The 24,861-nt window shown below is 33.5% G+C and overlaps 1 protein-coding gene across 1 annotated transcript in view; it reads left to right on the top strand.

Moving 5' to 3' along the window:
- The window catches only part of LOC143064445 (uncharacterized), a 38,613-nt gene that overhangs the window by 1,751 nt on the left and 12,001 nt on the right, over positions 1–24,861 (top strand). The window contains exons 2-3 of the mRNA XM_076237272.1: positions 9,735–10,344; positions 11,330–11,539. Coding sequence (XP_076093387.1) covers positions 9,750–10,344; positions 11,330–11,539 — 805 coding nt within the window. The 5' untranslated portion in view covers positions 9,735–9,749. The remainder of the gene's footprint in view (positions 1–9,734; positions 10,345–11,329; positions 11,540–24,861) is intronic.

The following is a 24,861-nucleotide window of genomic DNA, read 5'->3' on the forward strand; positions in this document are numbered from 1 at the left end:
CTGGGACAATACACCTTATCGCTATTTGACTGCCATTGCTGGATATCACACAGGTTCCCGTTAAATGTTGACATCATAAAACAAAATATCTGACACCACAATCAGTCAGGGGTACCACTTGTACAAGTGTATTTTATTTACTTGGAAGAAGTAAAAAAAACATACACATATAAGTAAATAAATAATGTTTGAATAATCTCCCCTTAATTTTCTAAAAAATTTACTTGTACATGTGTATAAGTAAATTTTTCTTACAATCCCACAAAAATCCTCAAGTTTTGAGATGTAAAATCGTGCCTTTTATGATTTTTCCCAGGTTTGCTCAAATTTTTTCATTAAAGTTCAATGTTTCATCTCATTAATTCATCAAAGAAACTGATTGAGCAAAGATCTTAGGTATTTGCGCAAGGCAATCAAAAATTGTTCCTTTGGGGCTTGTAAATGAGCAGTGTTATGAAGATATCAGACAAATGGGATTTTCATTGTCCATGAAAAAATGATTAGTAAAGACATCTGTAAAGGGTACACAATTTAAAATTCAATTAGAACATAGAAATCTTAAGAATTCAAGAAAAGAAGAAAGAATTATTTTTTTACTTATACAAGTAACAAGTAAAACAATCTGAATGCCTAAGGGACATAACTAAGCCTATTTTTTTTTACCTATACAAGTAAATAAAATTCACTTGTATAAATATCCTACAAATTTACTTATATGTGTATATTTTTTTTACTTCTTCAAGTAAATAAAATACACTTGTACAAGTAGTACCCCTGACTGACAATGGAAAAGTCATTGTTGTTGATGTCAAAAGTTCAAGCGGCCGGGTCAGCCGGGATTAGCGATAAGATGTATGCCCCGCCCTCCCCCCATTTTCAGAGTGAATATTCGTAGACGACATCAATGACGCTGACACATAACCAACGACGGAATGTAGGATAGCTATGTCTCGCTTTTGTGACAAAAGTCGCATGCTCGACAAAAAAGAGCCTTCAACACAGGGTGAAAATACTGCACCAGTAGGCGGGCTGAAGCTGACTCCTAAGAAAGCAATCATTTAACTTTAAAAAAAGTTGGTGGGGGAAAGAAGTTAAATGATCGTTTCCTGAACCAAAATATGTACTAGTTCATATAAAATGAACATCACAATATACTACGAAACATATAAATGAACTAAAATTATAATAAAATAGCAGAAGTTCTGGACTTTTGGTCGCGCCCTATAGTAATCACTCTATCAGATCTGTCTGTCTGTCACACTTTCCTACGTCGCACCAAGTGTGCTTTGACTGATTGAAATAAAACGTATAATTAACAATACAATGAAGAATTATCGATTATTTATGCAGTCTTCACGACGAGTGGCAGCCCAGGCAGCCCAGGCTGGTAAAATTGCTCTCGGGCCTGTAAAAATCAGACCTACAGGCCAACAGAATCTAACTAAAAAATTTCAAAAATTGAGCTGCGGGCCTGTAGATTTAGCAGTTCAGCGTGAAGACTGTTTATGTCTGAAAAGTTGGACTTCAGCTGGTGAGGCCCTTCATGACTTAGTCATTTTTCTTGGAGTCAATCACTTTGTCTGCCATTCGGTCCGTTCAATTGTCTGTCCATCATAAAAATATCATACTTAGGTGTGTAATCTGAAACTTGATTAGCTTTATAAGAGCTTGGTATTTTGCGACTTTGTACAGTTGTTCTGAACACATTGCAGGTGTGCATTTCCTCTTTTCATTGCTTTTGGTTTGATTTTGGGGAAAAGGGTATATTAAGGGCATACGACAGTCAGAGATATAACTCTATAGGGTTATTCAAGAAAATAACTTACGTGAGTTATTACAGATACTTTCATGAGTTGTCTACTCTTTATTCCTTAGATTTTCCAAATCTGTAATAACATACGCTTGTTATTTGTAAAATTATTTCATTTATAGTGGGCTCTAGGGAACTCTTGAGACTTTGCGCAGAAACTAAGTGCATAGCCTTGATAACTAATTTTTTAATTAGATTAATACATTTCTGATTGACCATGGTAAATCGATATCAATGAGTCGAGGCTATTAAGGGATAAACTTAGCTGTGATAACAAGGCTCAGTTATTAAAGAAATGTAACTTATTATATAAGACACTTGGGAATTACTGAGAAACTTGCACAGAACCTCATTACATGCTCTGGTTATTATTTCTTACAATAAATCAAACTACATTGTAATTACTTATTAAGCATGATGTATGTCTGAGCAAATGCTTTGAAGTGATATAGAGAAGCTGTGATAACACCCTTTAGTTATTACAGGCATATTTTCTCTGTAATAACATATAGGTCCAGAGCTCCAGATAAGAATTCAGAAATTGGGTTTTTTACCTACCATTTTCTTATATAATTGGGTGATAAAGTTTTTTAATTGCATTATCAATTCCAATTCACCCCTCATGTTAATATCAAATTGGGTTTTTCACCACCAAGCTCCTGAATGTATTGGGTTTTTTCATCAACACAATATTGAATATTTAGGCAATATCAACCCCAGATTTTTTTCCATCTTAAATATGTTTCTTTCTTTGTTTAGCTGTTTTATTTGGTTTAGGCAGAGACATATAATGTCATGATTATAATATATGTCTCTGGTTTAGGGTTAGGGTTATTTGCTAGCTGTTTTATTTGGTTTATTCACTGAGGAGCAATTGTAGGTTTAATTTGTGTCCCGTTCCAAACCTTCTGCCAGTTTTGTATTTTCTCACAAAAACGGATATGTGTATTCACAGGCACTCGTCTTGCACCTTTATATAATAAATTCTGAGACCAGTGCCTGTGTGTGTATTCATTAATTAACCGTAAAATGAAAAAAAAAATACTACATAAACTCTAATCATACTTGAATGATTTTGGTTTATTCAATTTATATAAATCTGGGTTTAGAACTTTTGGTTTCTCATGCTTTATCATGTCATAATTGATTTGGCCTTTCACTTTTTCCAACTGATTTCGTTTTTGACAAAACCCCGTGTTTATTAGCAATGTTCTCGTTAGAAGGTACGCACACACGCCCGTGCTTTCGATGGACGCTTCCTAAAACACTGGCTGAGTCTTGTTATCATAACTTTCCCTCAGCTCAGTGTGGGAGAAAATCGGACACGGAAAGGGCTTGAATTATTCGAGTTAGAGCAATGCAAAAAAAAATATGACTAAATGACACACGCTAATTGGATAATCGCAGAGAAGACCGAAATGTTTTCAAAAACACGTGTACATGTACCTATTGAGCAACGGAAAACTCCAACAGGGACCCATTTCAGCTACTTGATGCAGGGATCTATTTTTAGAACGAAAGGAAATTTCCAATTATAAATATTATAAACATAGATTTACGCGACGACTGTAAACAGATAGGGGTAAATAACGCAAACAGTAGCCAATTAAAGGGTTGAGAACTCATGGTTTGGGCATATAATTTGGTTTTCCTTTGAATTAATTGGGTTATTGAACCCTGCAATGGGCAATTGCATTGGGTTTTTTATTATTTGTATTGCGTGATCACGCAAATACGCAGCTTATCTGGAGCTCTGTAGGTGTACTATGCAAAATTGGCAAACTATGAACTGTAATATCTTTAAATAGTTAAGTATACATATGGAAAAAAGTAATATCAATAGAACTTTTATACATTTTAACTAAACTAATGATGTATATTGTCCCTTTGAAACATGTTACATACATATGTTATCACAGTTCTTTGATTTTTTAGTCCACAATAACAAATGTATGTTATTTTCCTGTAATAACCCTATAGAGTTATATCCCTGTCTGTACGATACAGTTTTGATCCCGTATTTAAAGTTTGATAAATTTCCATGTAGGCTATTTTTTGTCTGATTAAATCAAATATGTAATAAAAAATATACCTTCATGTGCTACTTTTTGAGTTAAATGAGGTCAAAATTTTGTATATTTGCTCAGAATTTGGATTTGTTGCCGTATTTTCCCTTTCAAAAGAAAGACATAACTTTTTTGTTTTGAAAGATGAACAGAAATTGTTTTTTGTTAAATGATTTGTAATTTCTGTATTTTATAACTATCCTAAAAATGCATGCATTTTTTATTCAGAAATAACTCATATTTATCAAATGATCATAAATTGAGAAAGAAAACGTCATTTTTTGCTGTATATTAATATTGATCAGATTAAAAAAAAATTGCACTATTTACAGTTTTATAAAATTTGGTCCATTTAATCTCCCTGCAAAATGAAACAAATGTAGTTTTAAAAAATAGGGGTCCATGAAAATAACATTTTACGTTAGCAAGGTCATTACCTCCCCTGTAACTGTACTGTATACCCTTAAAGTTGGTGTTGACTGTTATCAGTATTTTAAATTTGTTGTTAACTGTTTGTACCAAAAAGGAGGTGGGGTTAACATGTTAACAGCTAGACCCCATACTGCCCCCCTCTAATATCTCACAATTTGATTGGCTGATATTGTCCCAATAAATTTCTGTACTATATTTTCATTACATTAATTGGGATTATCTCCCTTATATCATTGACCTAATAAAAAAAACTATATTTATGCCCCACCTATGATAGTAGAGGGGCATTATGTTTACTGGTCTTTTGCGTCCGTTTGTTCGTTCGTCTGTCCTTCCGTCTGTCCCACTTCAGGATAATGTTTTTGGTCAAGGTAGTTTTTGATGAAGTTGAAGTCATATCAACTTGAAACTTATATAATTAGTATACATGTTACCTATGATATGATCTTTCTAATTTTAATGCCAAATTAGAGTTTTTATACCAATATCACGGTCCACTGAACAAAGAAAATGATTGTGCAAGTGGGGCATCCATATTCTATGGACACATTCTTGTTTTGAGTGGCTTCATAGTCCTTTTGTTTGACTTTTAGATTAAATATATTTGAATATACTCATTTGTAATATAACAAAATTAGGATAAATTGGTTACACAGTGTACAATAGACCACTTTCGAGTTCATCCATCACTGGAAAAAACTCCTCAATTATGCACGCCTTTCTGACGTCATTTACCAGATAGAGGGGATTGCTTGTATCCCTGCACTATTAAGGTTCATCAAGCGTCTTAGTGATCGTCATTGTGCAGGATAAACTATAGGCAATGTTTGTTTTGTAAGTACATTTGTACTTACTCACGATTCCCTAATGACAGCAGTGCTGATTGTCAATTATGAGAATTTAATTTGCCGAATAATTCCTACAAAATAGCATAATCGTTTTCCAACCATTTGCTCATTTTTGGAACGGAAGTGAGGATGCCCCTCAACACACCAATGATGTTCACTAAAACCCGAGTTTTTGACGGAAATGCATCGAACTTGAAAGTTGTCTATTGTTCTTTAAATACGGAATTTATCGGGTCAATTAAATTCATATTGAGTTTGGCTTTGCCTCAGCGGATTTGAATTTTATTGACCCAATAATTTCTGGTATTTGGACAATTGCACACTGTGGAACTTATATAATAAATTTTGTGCATATTTTTGTTTATCTGTACCAGGAATGCTCAACCTACAAATGACCTAGTGGCTGACCCCAAACCAAGTTCACTATTATGGTCTAAGAGAGTTGGAACCTTGGTTTCTTTACAATTTATAAATATATATCTTCAGAGAATTTAAAAAAGATATCTATGTTATGAATCATGTCAGTACCGATATTGAATGTAAATTAAAGTAAGTTGACCTTTAATCTACTACTCTGCTAGTCTAAGAAAAAAAGGATAAATTAAAGTAAGTTGATCTGTATTCTACTACTCTGCTAGTCTAAGAAAAAAAAGATACCAATTTAAAGAAACCTAATGATAGATAGATTCACTTTGGCAAAAACCATTTAAGATATATATCCAGATATATATATATGCTTATATAATCTGTAAGGCCTCAAATGAATTAACCTTACTGAAAATGTTAAAGCTCCAATAGATGATTTGGGAACCCAACGCCCATGCAATAACTTTGTTTATCCCAGCAAACCATTCCATCTACAAATTACATGTACAAAAAAGGATTTAGAAAACGGCAAAAGGGAAAACAAAGCTCTGAAGCTTTATTTAGTTTGAACATGTTGAATGCAGATCATGGAAGTAGATGTATTGAGTAGTTTCATTGAGCATTTGACAGATCTATCAACATATTGATTTTTGTGAAGAATTTATAATATTAATAGGACCATTTTTAGCTCACCTGACCTGAAAGGTCAAGTGAGCTTTTCTCATCACTTGGCGTCTGTCGTCTGTCGTCCATAAACTTTTACAAAAATCTTCTCCTCTGAAACTACTTGGCCAAATTTAACCAAACTTGGCCACAATCATCCTTGGGGTATCTAGTTTAAAAAATGTGTCCGATGACCTGGCCATCAAACCAAGATGGCCGCCATGGCTAAAAATAGAACACAGGGGTAAAATGTATATTTTGGCTTATATCTTTAAAACCAAAGCATTTAGAGCAAATCTGACATGTGGCCCAAGACCACAATTAATGACCCCGCTTTTTGTTGTCCACGAATATAGTTCCTTTTAATTAGAGTGTATTTTTCCTTATTTTTTTTTCTTTCCCTTCCTCACTCATTTCTTAGATTTTTTTTGGTGGAAATGAAAGAAGAGAGGTGAAATAAATTTTTGGATGTTGTATTTTAACTGATTTTGATTTGGAATGAGTGATTAGGCCAAGTGCAAAAAGGTAATATTTACAGTTTTCGGAACATCTCTTGACTTGTCAATAGGGGTATGGATGTGTATTGGCTAAATTTGTAAAAGTGATTGCTACAATCTTTCTGAATTTTGGATATATATTTGGACTAGGACTGTACATTACACACACAAAAAATTTGACAAAAGTGCATGGTGTAATTTTTTTAATGATGCAAAAGGTTATAAAGAACTGATAGAGGAATTAATTGTGGTCTGTGGCCATGTGGTAAATTTGTTTATCAGGTCAAGATTTATCTGCCCTGAAATTTTCAGATGAATCGGACAACCTGTTGTTGGGTTGCTGCCACTGAATTGGTAATTTTAAGGAAATTTTGCAGTTTTTGGTTATTATCTTGAATACTATTATACATAGAGATAAACTGTAAACAGCAATAATGTTCAGCAAAGTAAGACCTACAAATAAGTCAACATGACCAAAATTGTGAGTCAACCCCTTAAGGAGTTATTGCCCTTTATAGTCAATTTTAACAACTTTTTCGTCATTTTTTATACAACCACAAAATTTGAAAAATTTTTTGTCGTATATTGCTATCACGTTGGCGTCGTCGTCTGCGTCGTCGTCGTCCGAATACTTTTAGTTTTCGGACTCTAACTTTAGTAAAAGTGAATAGAAATCTATGAAATTTTAACACAAGGTTTATGACCACAAAAGGAAGGTTGGGATTGATTTTGGGAGTTTTAGTCCCAACATTTTAGGAATTAGGGACCAAAAAGGGCCCAAATAAGCATTTTCTTGGTTTTCGCACTATAACTTTAGTTTAAGTAAATAGAAATCTATGAAATTTTGACATAAGGTTTATGACCACAAAAGAAAGGTTGGGATTGATTTTGGGAGTTTTGGTTCCAACAGTTTAGGAATTAGGGGCCAAAAAAGGGCCCAAATAAGCATTATTCTTGGTTTTCGCACAATAACTTTAGTTTAAGTAAATAGAAATCAATGAAATTTAAACACAATGTTTATGACAACAAAAGGAAGGTTGGTATTGATTTTGGGAGTTTAGGTCCCAACAGTTTAGGAATTAGGGGCCAAAAAGGGACCCAAATAAGCATTTTTCTTGGTTTTCGCACCATAACTTTAGTATAAGTAAATAGGAATCTATGAAATTTAAACACAAGGTTTATGACCATAAAAGGAAGGTTGGTATTGATTTTGGGAGTTTTGGTCCCAACAGTTTAGGAATAAAGGGCCCAAAGGGTCCAGATTTAAACTTTGTTTGATTTTATCAAAAATTGAATAATTGGGGTTCTTTGATATGCCGAATCTAACTGTGTATGTAGATTCTTAATTTTTGGTCCCGTTTTCAAATTGGTCTACATTAAGGTCCAAAGGGTCCAAAATTAAACTTAGTTTGATTTTAACAAAAATTGAATCCTTGGGGTTCTTTGATATGCTGAATCTAAAAATGTACTTAGATTTTTTATTATTGGCCCAGTTTTCAAGTTGGTCCAAATCGGGGTCCAAAATTAAACTTTGTTTGATTTCATCAAAAATTGAATAATTGGGGTTCTTTGATATGCCAAATCTAACTGTGTATGTAGATTCTTAATTTTTGGTCCCGTTTTAAAATTGGTTTACATTAACGTCCAAAGGGTCCAAAATTAAACTAAGTTTGATTTTAACAAAAATTGAATTCTTGGGCCTCTTTGATATGCTGAATCTAAACATGTACTTAGATTTTTGATTATGGGCCCAGTTTTGAAGTTGATCCAAATCAGGATCCAAAATTATTATATTAAGTATTGTGCAATAGCAAGAAATTTTCAATTGCACAGTATTCAGCAATAGCAAGAAATCTTCAATTGCACAGTATTGTGCAATAGCAAGAAATCTTCAATTGCACAGTATTGTGCAATAGCAAATATTTTCAATCGCACAGTATTGCACAATAGCAAGAAATATCTAATTGCACAATATTGTGCAATAGCAAGAAATTCCAATTGGATTTCAATTGGAGTTATCTTTCTTTGTCCAGAATAGTAGTTGAATCAACTTAAATCATTGTTTTATACAATATACAATGTATATTCACTTTTACTACCAACTGATAGATTAAAACAATCTTTACCATTCAGTGATAACAAGCACTTTTTTTACATTTTAATATTTTATGATGTATTTAAATGAGTAGTTATTGTTGCAAACTTCATTAAAATTTGAATTGAGATCAGTTTTGAAATAAGGGAAAGGGGGATGTGAAAAAAAAATTGGAGGGTCAATTTTTTTCATTTCAGATTTCATAAATAAAAAGAAAATTTCTTCAAACATTTTTTTGAGAGTATTAATATTCAACAGCATAGTGAATTGCTCAAAGGCAAACATTTTTTTTTAAGTTCATTAGACCACATTCATTCTGTGTCAGAAACCTATGCTGTGTCAACTATTTAATCACAATCCAAATTTAGAGCTGAATCCAGCTTGAATGTTGTGTCCATACTTGCCCCAACCGTTCAGGGTTCAACCTCTGCGGTCGTATAAAGCTGCGCCCTGCGGAGCATCTGGTTGTAACTTGTACAAAAATCTTCCTCTCTGAAACTACTGGGCCAAATTTGAACTTACTTGGCCACAACCATTATTGTGGTATATAGTTTAAAAAATGTGTCCGATGACCCCACCTACCAAACAAAATGGCCGACATGGCTAAAATTAGAACATAGTGGTAAAATGCAGTTTTGGCTTTATATCTTTGAAACTAAGACATTTAGGGCAAATCTTTTAAGATGTAAATGTCCATCAGAATAAGATCTATCCCCTCACAAATTTTCAGATGAATCCTACAACCCGTTGTTGGGTTGCTGCCCTAAAATTGGTAATTTTAAGGAAATTTTGCAGTTTTTGGTTATTATCTTGAATACTATAACTTATATATAACTTGTACAAAAATCTTCTTTTCTAAAACTATGGGCATAACAGGTGAGCGACACAGGCTCTTGAGAGCCTCTAGTTATGTTATTTGCTCTGTTTTTAAACATATTTATAACTTTTTACTTTCAGATAGTTTTAAGAAGAATGGCTAAAAGGGAACAAAGCAAATTAGAAATACAGTTCTCTGATATATCTCACAAAATACTATTTTATATATTCCGTAGGTATTGGAAGTTAAAAACTCAATTTGAGTTGATTCAGTTAGCATTGTATCAATTTAAATACAGTAGCGAAAAATTGTTTAACTCTTTTGACTCTGGTCTCTGTGAATGTCGCTTTAGGATTCTTGGAGTAAATGTAGGTGTTGGTTCTGGTCAAGATAAAAAAGAAGCTCAAAATTCAGCTGTTGGTGATGCATATCTAAAACTAGTGAAACCCTACTGCAGAGTTGTACAGACAGAAGTGAATGAACTTAACTTGGAAACCTCCAATACACCATTTCTTGAAATTTTGAATCCTGTTAATGCTATGGAAGAGTTTTTAAGTGGGGAAGATTTTCATGAAGACAACCTTAAAGGTTTAGGTGACAAGCGAAGAACAGAAAGGGATTTGTCAAAGTTCATCATTGTCAGGACTATGGGTGCTAGTCACTCAGAAGCAGCACCTATGGCAGTACTTCAGTCTAGTTCATTGTACAGTGGTATGATGTTTCAAATGGACTTTGGTTTTGAAAATGGTGGTAAGTAAATACTTTTTATGTAGAATGATTGAAAAAATAATAAAACCAAAGTCACACAGAATTCAATATGAATTAACAAAATGTAGATCATATGTTAGCGGCTATAGTTCACCATAAAGCCTTCTACAATGAGCAAATCCCTTACCACATAGCTAGTAATAAAGGCCCAGATATAATGAAATGTAAAACAATTTGATTAGGAAAAGGACAGTCTGATTTATGTACAACAAACAACAACCACTGAATTAGTACAGACTACTGAAAAGTGAGATGAGACAGACACATGTGTAGCAGAGTCTTCTAGGGTTAAACAACCTTGTGTGTGCATAACCTGGGACTAGTATAACAGCACAATAAAATTGAACAAATTCTAAAAATCATTAGCAAAATAAACAACCAGTATAAACACTAGAGACACGAAGTACCAATCTTGGAGAACCTGCAGTTACCAAGACAAAAACAACTATAAAAAAACATGTATACAAGGAAAAAATGTCAATCAGTACACATCCAATTGATTTGGTGTAAATACAAAATGTACGTCCTTAACAGTCTTGGAAAACATGACCTTGTGTAATGCCAAAATGGAAGTACTGAGTCTGACAGGTTGTTTGACTGTAAGAATTAATAACTAGAGCCATACATTTTTATGTAAATGTAGGTATTAATTCATTATTAAGGACCTCAATGTTAGTACATGTGCCAACATTAAAATATTCAAAGATCAAATTACAATTTTAAATTAATAACCTTTGAGAATAAGTTATTCTTCCGACGAAAGGCTTACATGTATTGTATCATGTACGTTTGCTGAGGAATGTGTATTATTGTATACTATACAATGTATAATCCCTTTTTTTTCATTTTCATTGATGGTCCAGATTCATTCAGGATAAATTTCACTCTTTGCATTTTATGTATAAACATTTCCACTCTCAAATTTATATACAAAAACACTGATATTATGCATCTTCTTTGATGATAGAGTTCACATGTACTGTAGCCATTGAAGGACATGAAACAGCAACAGCATCATCTGACCAGAAACAAAAAGTAAGGACATTGGCTGCAGAGAAATCTCTGGAATACCTTTCACAGACATGTTGGACTTTATTGATAAAAAGACAAAGAAAAAAATCAGAAAATATGACTAGAGAAATAGTGGAATTAGAAATAGAAAAACATGAAAAGCTAAGTAAGTCTGAGAATAAAAAACTATATTGAATGTGAATATTAACAGGAAACTTCTTGTAGAATAACTGAATCAATCCTACCATTTAAAACAAATAGAAGAGAATGTGACACATACATGTAGGGACTACAATCCTACTGCTATGGTGAACTGTTTGTATAAAGCTTCAAAAGGTGGAACACCTGAATGCTTCATACATGTACCTATATAGCTAGTATGGTATTCAGATGCCTTTTGATATAAAGTTTCTGTCTGTCATATAACCATTGTTCTTGACCACCTTTTGTGTTCAGAATCTTCAAGTTTTTGTCATTTAAAATACTCACTTATTATCATGATTATTAGTTATAGAATAACTTTATATTTGGTATATGGACCATAATTTGCTATTGGGCTCGTTTCCTATAACGATAGAAAAGTGATAAAAATGTGTATTTCTGTAAGAAAAGTTGTAACTACATCTAAAGATGCCTTTATTTTTATCAACATACAAGTGTATGCTACTCTTCCCTAGAAAAAAAATTGAAATTAACAAATTTCAAAGATTATACGACCGTATTTTTGTGTCGTTTCTCGCTTTACTTTTTGCTTCCGAAGTGCAAAATGCTGACTGATTTATAGATAATCGTCACTGGCAAATTCGTAACTTTTGCTTTCAAATAATAAAGAACATCGACCAATAAGGATAGTCGGAAGAAAATGCAGAGAACTATAAGTATTTCTGTAGCAGGTGTAAGAACACTGGCGTTACTTTCGTTTCCGATTTCGTAACGCAAATTTTAGATTATGTAATCTGCTTTGTTGTAACAGAATTCTTTAAATCAATATGCAAATATGAACAGGTAAATCAGAGATGATTGACATTCTAGTTTTGTTCTTCGTAATTATTAAGTTAGAAAATGACGTTATCGTTATCATGGTTATGCGTTACATTTCACACGAAACAGAAGTCCAGTTATTTTCTTTTTTAGCTCACCTGGCCCAACGGGCCAAGTGAGCTTTTCTCATCACTTTGCGTCCGGTGTCCGTCGTCGTCGTCCGGCGTTAGCTTTTACAAAAATCTTCTCCTCTGAAACTACTGGGCCAAATCAAACCAAACTTAGCCACAATCATCATTGGGGTATCTAGTTTAAAAAATTTGTGGCGTGACCCGGTCAATCAACCAAGATGGCCGCCACGGCTAAAAATAGAACATAGGGGTAAAATGCAGTTTTTGGCTTATAACTAAAAAACCAAAGCATTTAGAGCAAATCTGACATGGGGTAAAAATGTTTATCAGGTCAAGATCTATCTGCCCTGAAATTTTCAGATGAATCGGTCAATCGGTTGTTGGGTTGCTGCCCCTGAATTGGTAATTTTGAGGAAATTTTGCTGTTTTTGGTTATCTTGAATATTATTATAGATAGAGATAAACTGTAAAGAGCAATAATGTTCAGCAAAGTAAGATCTACAAATAAGTCAACTTGACCAAAATGGTCAGTTGACCCGTTTAGGAGTTATTGCCCTTTATAGTCAATTTTTAACCATTTTTGGTTAATTAAAGTAATCTTTTACAAAAATCTTCTCCTCTGAAACTACTGGGCCAAATTAATCCAAACTTGGCCACAATCATCTTTGGGGTATCTAGTTTAAAAAATGTGTGGCGTGACCTGGTCAACCAACAAAGATGGCCGCCACGGCTAAAAATAGAACAAAGGGGTAAAATGCAGTTTTCGGCTTATAACTCAAAAACCAAAGCATTTTGAGGAAATCTGACATGTTATAAAAATGTTTATCAGGTCAAGATCTATCTGCCCTGAAATTTTCAGATAAATCGGTCAATCGGTTGTTGGGTTGCTGCCCCTGAATTGGTAATTTTGAGGAAATTTTGCTGTTTTTGGTTATTATCTTGAATATTATTATAGATAGAGATAAACTGTAAGCAGCAATAATGTTCAGCAAAGTAAGATCTACAAATAAGTCAAACATGACCAAAATGGTCAGTTGACCCGTTTAGGAGTTATTGCCCTTTATAGTAAATTTTTAACCATTTTTCGTAAATTAAAGTAATCTTTTACAAAAATCTTCTCCTCTGAAACTACTGGGCCAAATTAATCCAAACTTGGCCACAATCATCTTTGGGGTATCTAGTTTAAAAAATGTGTGGCGTGACCTGGTCAACCAACCAAGATGGCCGCCACCGCTAAAAATAGAACATAGGGGTAAAATGCAGTTTTTGGCTTATAACTCAAAAACCAAAGCATTTTGAGGAAATCTGACATGGGATAAAAATGTTTATCAGGTCAAGATCTATCTGCCCTGAAATTTTCAGATGAATTGGTCAATCGGTTGTTGGGTTGCTGCCCTGAATTGATAATTTTGAGGAAATTTTGCTGTTTTTGGTTATTATCTTGAATATTATTATAGATAGAGATAAATTGTAAACAGCAATAATGTTCAGCAAAGTAAGATCTACAAATAAGTCAACATGACCAAAATGGTCAGTTGACCCCTTTAGGAGTTATTGCCCTTTATAGTCAATATTTAACCATTTTTCATAAATCTAATTAATCTTTTACAAAATCTCCACTGAAACTACTAGGCCACAATCATCTTTGGGGTATCTAGTTTGAAAAATGTGTCCGATGACCTGGCCATTCAACCAAGATGGCCGCCACGGCTAAAAATAGAACATAGGGGTAAAATGCAGTTTTTGGCTTATAACTATGAAACCAAAGCATCTAGAGCAAATCTGACAAGAAGTTAAATTGTTAATCAAGTCAATATCTATCTGCCCTGAATTTTTCAGATGAATTGGACAACTGGTTGTTGGGTTGCTGCCCTCCAATTGGTAATTTTTAAAGAAATTTTGCCGTTTTTGGTTATCTTGAATACTATTATAGATAGCGATAAACTGTAAACAGCAATAATGTTCAGCAAAGTAAGATCTACAAATAAGTCAACATGACCTAAATGGTCAATTGACCCCTTAAGGAGTTATTGCCCTTTATAGTCAATTTTTAACAATTTTCATTAATTTGGTAAATTTATGAAAATTTTTACCAAATATAGTTCTCTGTTACTAATGGGCAAAGTTCATTATAGATATAATTGTAAGAATCAAAATTGTTCAGTAAAGTAAGAACTTCAAACACATCACCATCACCAAAATACAATTTTGTCATGAATCCATTTGTGTCCTTTGTTTAATATGCACATAGACCAAGGTGAGCGACACAGGCTCTTTAGAGCCTCTAGTTTTTATTAAAATTGTTTTTGTCGTTAAGTTCTAATCATTTCCGGTCATACGTGAAACATGTGACTAACATGTGATCACGCCCTTACGGCCGGATATACGAAATACTAGGTCTAAACATTGTTTTTGTTTCCAACGGGATGTTAGCAAACATAATTTGTAGACTTGTTTCGTCTTGTTATAAAAAGGAAAATACAATTTTCAAAGAGATTGCGCCGGGGGTCTATTATTTTTCCTATGTGCATAATGTTACATACGATCTTGTGTGAAAATAAATGCCCAATGACTTGACAAAATCGATTTCAGATTTGACGATGTTATAACACACTTCGTTTCAGGATAATGATGTAAAGGGTCCTTGGAAAATTCAATCAAAATTATGTCTCTTATCATTGTGCTGTTGCTCGTTGGATTGATTTTGCTTCAGCAGTAAATATTACTAGATATTTTAGGTGAATTAAGATAATTTAATAAAAAATACATATTAATATACCGTTACACTTGGAATGTACAAATTTGGTATCTTTGTCACAATTTTTAATTATTTTTTTTTATTCATGTTCTGCAAACACTTTTCAGAAATGCAATAAACTTGTCAAAGGAGAAGTAAACTTTTACCATGCATGACTTGAAAGGAAGTACTTTATTGATTTTAGCCCACTAAAGTAGGTTAAAATGTGGAAACCATGTAGATGGTGTACAGGTCACAAATATCACATGGTGCCTATTTTAAAGATTTTGATTCCAAGTTCAAAGTATTTTTCTTTACTGGATTTAAAGAATTTTACATTGCCAATGATTTGGAATAAATTGTATATAACTGGAATTTCAAAACCAAATATAAATACATTTTTAGCTCACCTGCCCGAAGGGCCAAGTGAGCTTTTCCCATCACTTTGCGTCCGGCGTCCGTCGTCGTCCGTCGTCGTTAACTTTTACAAAAATCTTCTCCTCTGAAACTAATGGGCCAAATTAAACCAAACTTGGCAATAATCATCATTGGGGTATCTAGTTTAAAAAATGTGTGACGTGACCCGGCCAACCAACCAAGATGGCCGCCATGGCTAAAAATAGAACATAGGGGGTAAAATGCAGTTTTTGGCTTATAACTCAAAAACCAAAGCATTTAGAGCAAATCTAAAATTGTTCATCAGGTCAAGATCTATCTGCCCTGAAATTTTCAGATGAATCGGACAACCCGTTGTTAGGTTGCTGCCCCTGAATTGATAATTTTAAGGAAATTTTGCTGTTTTTGGTTATTATCTTGAATATTATTATAGATAGAGATAAACTGTAAACAGAAATAATGTTCAGCAAAGTAAGATTTACAAATAAGTCAACATGACCGAAATGGTCAGTTGACCCCTTAGGAGTTATTGCCCTTTTTAGTCCATTTTTAACCATTTTTCGTAAATCTTAATTATCTTTTACAAAAATCTTCTCCTCTGAAACTATTAGGACAAATTAATACAAACTTGGCCACAATCATCATTGGGGTATCTAGTTTAAAAAATGTGTGGCGTGACCCGGCCAACCAACCAAGATGGCCGCCATGGCTAAAAATAGAACATAGGGGTAAAATGCAGTTTTTGGCTTATAACTCAAAAACCAAAGCATTTAGAGCAAATCTGACTATGGTAAAATTGTTCATCAGGTCAAGATCTATCTGCCCTGAAATTTTCAGATGAATCGAACAACCTGTTGTTGGGTTGCTGCCCCTGAATTGATAATTTTAAGGAAATTTTGCTGTTTTTGGTTATTATCTTGAATATTATTATAGATAGAGATAAACTGTAAACAGCAATAATGTTCAGCAAAGTAAGATCTACAAATAAGTCAACATTACCAAAATGGTCAGTTGACCACTAGGAGTTATTGCCCTTTATAGTCAATTTTTAACCATTTTTAGCTCACCTGGCCCAAAGGGCCAAGTGAGCTTTTCCCATCACTTTGCGTCCGGCGTCCGGCGTCGTCATCCGTCGTCTGTCGTCCGTCGTCGTCCGTCGTCGTTAACTTTTACAAAAATCTCCTCCTCTGAAACTACTGGGCCAAATTTAACCAAACTTGACCAAAATCATCATTGGGGTATCTAGTTTAAAAAATGTGTGGCGTGACCCGGCCAACCAACCAAGATGGCCGCCACGGCTAAAAATAGAACATAGGGTAAAATGTAGATTTTGGCTCATATCTCTGAAACCAAAGCATTTAGAGCAAATCTGACATGGGATAAAATTGTTTATCAGGTCAAGATCTATCTGCCCTGAAATTTTCAGATGAATCGGACAACCTGTTGTTGGGTTGCTGCCCCTAAATTGGTCATTTTAAGGAAATTTCACCGTTTTTGGTTATTATCTTGAATATAATTATAGATAGAGATAAACTGTAAATAGCAATAATGTTCAGCAAAGTAAGATTTACAAATAAGTCAACGGGACCGAAATGGTCAGTTGACCCCTTTAGGAGTTATTGCCCTTTTTAGTCCATTTTTAACCATTTTTCGTAAATCTTAGTTATCTTTTACAAAAATCTTCTCCTCTGAAACTACTGGGACAAATTAATCCAAACTTGGCCACAATCATCATTGGGGTATCTAGTTAAAAAAATGTGTGGCGTGACCCGTCCAACCAACCAAGATGGCCACCATGGCTAAAAATAGAACATAGGGGTAAAATGCAGTTTTTGGCTTATAACTCAAAAACCAGAGCTTTTAGAGCAAATCTGACAGGTTATCAGGTCAAGATCTATCTGCCCTGAAATTTTCAGGTGAATCGGACATTCCGTTGTTGGGTTACTGCCCCTGAAATGGTAATTTTAAGGAAATTTTGCTGTTTTTGGTTATTATCTTGAATATTATTATAGACAGAGATAAACTGTAAACAGCAATAATGTTCAGCAAAGTAAGATCTACAAATAAGTCAAAATGACCAAAATGGTCAGTTGACCACTTTAGGAGTTATTGCCCTTTATAGTAAATTTTTAACAATTTTTCGTAAATTAAAGTAATCTTTTAGAAAAATCTTCTCCTCTGAAACTACTGGGCCAAATTTAACCAAACTTAGCCATAATTGGGGTATCTAGTTAAAAAAATGTGTCCGGTAACTCGGCCAACAAACCAAGATGGCCGCCATGGCTAAAAATAGAACATGGGGGTAAAATGCAGTTTTTGGCTCATAACTCAAAAACCAAAGCATTAAGAGCAAATCTGACAGGGAGTAAAATTGTTGATCAGGTCATGATCTATCTGCCCTGGAATTTTCAGATGAATTGGATAATCGGTTGTTAGGTTGCTGCCCCTGAATTGGTAATTTTGAGGAAATTTTGCTGTTTTTTTTGTTATCTTGAATATTATTATAGATAGAGATAAACTGTAAACAGCAATAATGTACAGCAAAGTAAGAACTAAAAATAAGTCACTATGACCAAAATAGTCAATTGACCCCCTAAGGAGTTATTGCCCTTCATAGTCAATTTTTAACAATTTTCTTAAAATTTGAAGATTTTCAATAACATTTTCCACAGAAAGTACTAGATAGAGATAATTGTAAGCAGCAAGAATGTTTAGTAAAGTAAGATCTACAAACACATCACCATCACCAAAACACAATTTTGTCATGAATCCATCTGTGTCAATTGTTTAATATTCACATTGACCAAGGTGAGCGACACAGGCTCTTTAGAGCCTCTAGTTCCTAAATCTTAGTAATCTTTTAGAAAAATCTTCTCCTCTGAAACTACTGGGCCAAATTTAACCAAACTTGGCCATAATCATCATTGGGGTATCTAGTTTAAAAAATGTGTACGGTGACCCAGTCAACCAACCAAGATGGCCGCCATGGCTAAAAATAGAACATAGGGGTAAAATGCAGTTTTTGGCTTATAACTCAAAAACCAAAGCATTTAGAGCAAATCTGACATGGGGGTAAAATTGTTCATCAGGTCAAGATCTATCTGCCCTGAAATTTTCAGATGAATCGGACATTCCGTTGTTGGGTTACTGCCCCTGAAATGGTAATTTTAACGAAATTTTGCTGTTTTTGGTTATTATCTTGAATATTATTATAGATAGAGATAAACTGTAAACAGCAATAATGTTCAGCAAAGTAAGATCTACAAATAAGTCAAATGACCAAAATGGTCAGTTGACCACTTTAGGAGTTATTGCCCTTTATAGTCAATTTTTAACCATTTTTCGTAAATCTTAGTAATCTTTTAGAAAAATCTTCTCCTCTGAAACTACTGGGCCAAATTTAACCAAACTTAGCCATAATTGGGGTATCTAGTTAAAAAAATGTGTCCGGTAACTCGGCCAACAAACCAAGATGGCCGCCATGGCTAAAAATAGAACATGGGGGTAAAATGCAGTTTTTGGCTTATAACTCAAAAACCAAAGCATTAAGAGCAAATCTGACAGGAAGTAAAATTGTTGATCAGGTCATGATCTATCTGCCCTAGAATTTTCAGATGAATCGGATAATCGGTTGTTAGGTTGCTGCCCCTGAATTGGTAATTTTGAGGAAATTTTGCTGTTTTTTTTGTTATCTGGAATATTATTATAGATAGAGATAAACTGTAAACAGCAATAATGTACAGCAAAGTAAGAACTAAATATGTCACTATGACCAAAATAGTCAATTGACCCCCTAAGGAGTCATTGCCCTTCATAGTCAATTTTTAACAATTTTCTTAAAATTTGAAGATTTTCAATAACATTTTCCACAGAAAGTACTGTTATAGATAGAGATAATTGTAAGCAGCAAGAATGTTTAGTAAAGTAAGATCTACAAACACATCACCATCACCAAAACACAATTTTGTCATGAATCCATCTGTGTCCATTGTTTAATATTCACATAGACCAAGGTGAGCGACACAGGCTCTTTAGAGCCTCTAGTTTTGGCTAAAACATCAAGATACAACAATTATGGTATCCTGTATCAATGAAGAAAATATGGAAATTTCTGAATAAATTGTGCTAAATGTTTTCAAAACAAGCACATATTTAGGATTTTTATAATACTGTTACATTTAAGATGGATTTTAAGAAAAAGTATACTGTTCAGATTATTTTAAGCAGATTTTGCAATAAAATAAATTTTAAAAAATGCTTTCAGTTTCTTATGGTTTCCTGTCGCGTTTAAAAAAAACTTTAATCTTTAACATCGAAAATAGATTTTAAATATAAACATGAAGCAAGTAACACTAGTAATGGTGTTCATTTTGAAATATATTGTGCAAAATAAAGAAAATAAAGATTGGTTTCCTGTTTGGTTTCCTGTCACGTAAACAGTGAATCAAAATGTATTAATTTTTTCTTGAAAAACTCAATTGTTCCATTAATACTATTCTAACACCAACACAACCCACAGAGTAAAAGTTAAAGTTTTAGAACTTATAAAAATGGATACAAAAAGAAACCAAAGACCGAATACCAAATTATGGTCCATATCTGGGCTGCTTGCAAGGTCTTACATGCCTGATAGACATGATTGATCTGACATCAACCTCATTTCATGGATCAGTGATCAAGTTTTAGTTTTCATTTTCAAGTCCATATAAGCAATAGATCAACTATATTTGATGTATGGAGTGATGTGATCGTGTACATATCAGACTAGTAGGTTTCATTTGAACTTGACTTCATTTTATTGGTTTATTAGTTGATGCTAAGTTTTTGTGGTTTGGTTAATTTCATCAGTTGTGTATGATTTAAGCATGTTAAGGAATTATTCAAAGGTGTCAACTGTTGTCTGTCTGGTCGATTACACCTGACCATGAATTAATTTTAACAGTACATTAGTCAAGGTTATGAAATTTTCACCTTTTTAATGTTATCAGATACTATAAGCAATAATTCAACTATTATTGGTGTATGGACTCATTGTTAGTTGAACATGTCTATCTGGTAGAGTTCATTTGACCGTGACTTCATTTTCATGGTTCTTTGGTCAATGTTAACTTTGTATGGTTTTGTCTGTTTCTCCAATACTATATACAATAGATCAACTCAAGTTTGTAGGTTAATAAATGATTGCATGGTGTTCATATTATAAGGATGTACCTAGGTGAAATTTAAATCAAAGTACTGAAGTACTGAACATCTGATGACCGCAAGTTCTTGTGGATGTTCCTACAAGCACTTTTCTCAGAAAAAAATCACATCTCTATACCTAAAAGTGAGGTTAATGTACAGATATAATTTTTTTCTGGGACAAGTATGTGCGTGGATGGTAAATTAATGACAGGGAATTCATCCTCACCGTTATGATTATTATATTGTAGTGATACAAATCAGTATACTCTGATTTATTATTATATTTAAGAAATAATTCATGGAAGCCATAGATTTGTTGGAAATTTACACATGGCCTGGGCCGTGATATTCGAATTTTATCCTGAGCGTTAGCGAGGGATAAAATTAACGAATATCACGGCCCAGGCCATGTGTAAATTTACAACAAATCTATGGCTTCCATGAATTATTTCGATTCTAATAGGACAAATACGATCATGAAAAAAACTGAAGCGATGATGGGTATACCGTGTGTGTGGCTGTTCTATTTTACCCACTGTTCGATAAATGTAAAACAAAACTAATAAACCTGCATGAATGATTTCTTAACTAACCGCTAGAAAAAAATGTGATTACTTTTTTTACTTCTTAGTAAACCCAACATTTGCAATTGTAGATTTGCCTTTTTTATCGTAAGCTACCGTCAAATTCACTGTTGACATGTTGTAACCAAGGAGCCGCCATGTTGACTTGCTGAAATCAGTAAATGTGCGAATATTGCAATAGAACAGAAAACAAGCAACACCTACCTCAATACTTTATTTTAATGCAATTGTATCCGAGTTTAGAAGGTAAACGCAATAGAAAAACCTTCAGCTTTGACGTTTTCATTCGTATGACGTCATGTTTTGAAATGACGTTAATGCGCAAAAATCATTACTGGAATTTCGCTGAATTTTAATTTGTTTTGTTTTTGTCCATTTTTCCATTCTCTAATGTGTTAATTCTTTTTGTTATGCATCAGAATCAGAATAAATGTTCTGTAGGGTTTTATTCAATTGTAATTGTTAACACAGCGAAATCCACAACCGTTTACACATAGGTTACGATACATGTGGATTTACGAGGGAGGCATATTTAAACAGCCATTAATGTACATCTTTGAGTCTGCGCTAAGTATAGATATATCGAGAATTTTATCACGGTGTTGTTTACAAAGCGAAAGAAGCACGTCATATTAGAATTTATATTTAATACTTGTATATTACAGTTACATGTATATATAATTTTCATGCATTTGTATATCATTCTATTCTTCTATATTAATAATAATGCAGTGCAAGTGCATGATGGACACACCACTCTTCTGTAATAATTGGATTTTTCTAATAGAATGGATTTGAGTAGGCATTCATATTTTCCCGCAAAAAATGTTTAATCATCCAGCAGAGTTATTGATCCTTGAGATTGTAAACGTTCTTGAGATATTCTTCCGCATGCATGTGCATAGATATTAATGATTTTTCACTTATATATATACCTATATACATTTAACAAAACATTTTAATATTATTATTTTTTCTTCTTTAAAAAGTATTTGATGAGTATTCATTGAAGAAATGAATTAACAAGCGATAAGGAATGTTAGTTTGCTCTTGATGTTGTCTACGTATTCATCATGTTTATAGATTGCTTAAAAACCCAAAACAAATATATTACATAATGGAAATCTGGGCGATAGCAATACAGCACAATGCCCTCACAGTCATCCGCTGTTAAAATCAAGAAATTAAAAAGTCAAAAGAGCATTAGTTAAGGAACAAAATTAGCTAAAAATATAAACAGGTTATGAAGCTCCTTTTGGAGATATTTGAGTTTTAAAAAATGGCAGGAAAAGGCTGATTTGGTCTTTAACCTTATATTTCAATGGTACTATTTAGGTCTTAAATCGAAAGAAAAGAAATTAAGAAGCTGCTTAAATTTTGGAGAAGACGTTATTAATAAATTATCTTTAGATTTTAAATCTAGTCTGAACATTGATATATACATGTATTGTGCATTATGAATGCCAATGAGACAATTATCAGGGGCGGATGCAGGAATTTTCGAAAGGGGGGGTGCTAACCCAGGGCACCCAGGGCAAAGGGGGGGTGCAAAACATATGTCCCGATACAAATGCATTGATCGGCAAAAATAAAGGGGGGGTGCGCACCCCCGGAACCCCCCCCCTGGATCCGCCACTGTTTATCCACCAGAAACCAAAGATGCAGATTTTAGCAAATAAAGGTCACAGTAAGCATTCAACAAGAGCAAAAAATATTCAATAAGTAAGATCTACAAAAAATTTGAATGACCAAAAGTGTCATTGCACCCCTTAAAGGGAAAATTCGCGATTTTTTTCTTATGGTTTAAATATGTTCATAATGACATAATATATATATTCACAAAGTTTTATCGCTAAATGTGCAGTAATAAAGGAGAAATTCAATAATTAATGAAAAAATATTAACTACTTCCTGTAGGTCGTGACGTTTTCTCCTGGTTTTTGCATGCCGGGATTTAAAATACAATCATTAAAAGTCTTTGTTTTTAATCATATTTTAACGTAATCGTAAGCGCGCCGATGACTTATGCTTTATCTAATAACCAGCCGATGATAAGAAGATAAAACGCACAGACGTGCAATTGTACACATTCATGAGATAAATTTTCTATGTTAAACGTATATATTCAAATTATTTTTTTAGACAACACAAAAAGTTATAAAATTATTTTTAATTAATGCATTTTCGGACTGATAAGTGAACAAATTAAAGTACAATAATCTGTAAAGACAATATGTTGGTGTACTCTTATTGACCTTTTACTATCTCTGCTATGACTAGGTTTATACGATGTGTGTATTCACGGTTCTGTGGCAATACTCGTAGATTAAAGGTAAATTGTTATTTGCACTTCGGTATTTAACCACGCCTCTAGGGCACACCTTGCCAGGTGTGACTGTCTATTCGGATCAGTGGATTATAAAACAAGGGAGCATTTAATACACACATTAAAAATACAGGTGACAAATAAAAATAGAATGCCCTGGAATTATTTAATTATATTTGGTGCTATTATTTATTTGAATTCAAATAAATTAATTTACTAAGAAATAAAAAAGAAAGAAAAAAAAAAAAAGAAAAAAAAACAGTTTTCGGTTAAAGACGGGAAACTTAATTCATGTGTCAGAATAAAATGATATACACCTCTTGTCCTTGATTTAAGTCTCATAAAAAAGGGGAACTTAGAAATTAGAAATAGCTTTACCAAATCATTTTGATTGTCTTGATTAGGCAAAAAAATGTACGAGAACACTTACATTTAGACTTTCGAAACCCATGTATTAATTAATATCTGAAACTATCTGAAGATAACTCTACCGAAGCGGAATATAATTGTAATGATAAAGAAAAAAATGTTTTTAAATCTTTGCACATTTATGATTAATTATTGTTATCTATTGTTCATTTAATTATACTTAATTAGGACCTTAAATATGTCTACCGCTCGGCATTAAATCTTGGTGTAGTAGGAAGGGATTATTACATATAGACTATATTATTTGGATGAGGATTTGAGCTAGCCTATAAAAACACATTAATTAGTTAACATACATTCGAGACCAAAGGATATTAACTTTGCTAATTGAATTAACTTTTACTCACATATATTTCTCTCATGATTTGTGCGTGCTTGTTTCTATAGGACAGTGTATATATTGTCCCAAAATTAATCACAGGGGCGGATGCAGGAATTTTCGAAAGGGGGGGTGCTAACCCAGGGCAAAGGGGGGGTGCAGGGGGGTGCAAAACATATGTCCCGATACAAATGCATTGATCGGCAAAAATAAAGGGGGGGTGCGCACCCCCGGAACCCCCCCCCCCCCTGGATCCGCCACTGAATCATAAAATCGTAACTAAAAATGTCTTGTTCGGAGGTTGATAGTAAAAAAAAAAGAGGTTGATAGTACTAACAGTGGTTCCAATCCGGTCAAGAGAGGCAGATTTTGACGAGTATGGTCAATTTGGGTACGCACTA

Source organism: Mytilus galloprovincialis, chromosome 2, assembly GCF_965363235.1.
Source record: "Mytilus galloprovincialis chromosome 2, xbMytGall1.hap1.1, whole genome shotgun sequence".
Lineage (NCBI taxonomy): Eukaryota > Metazoa > Mollusca > Bivalvia > Mytilida > Mytilidae > Mytilus > Mytilus galloprovincialis.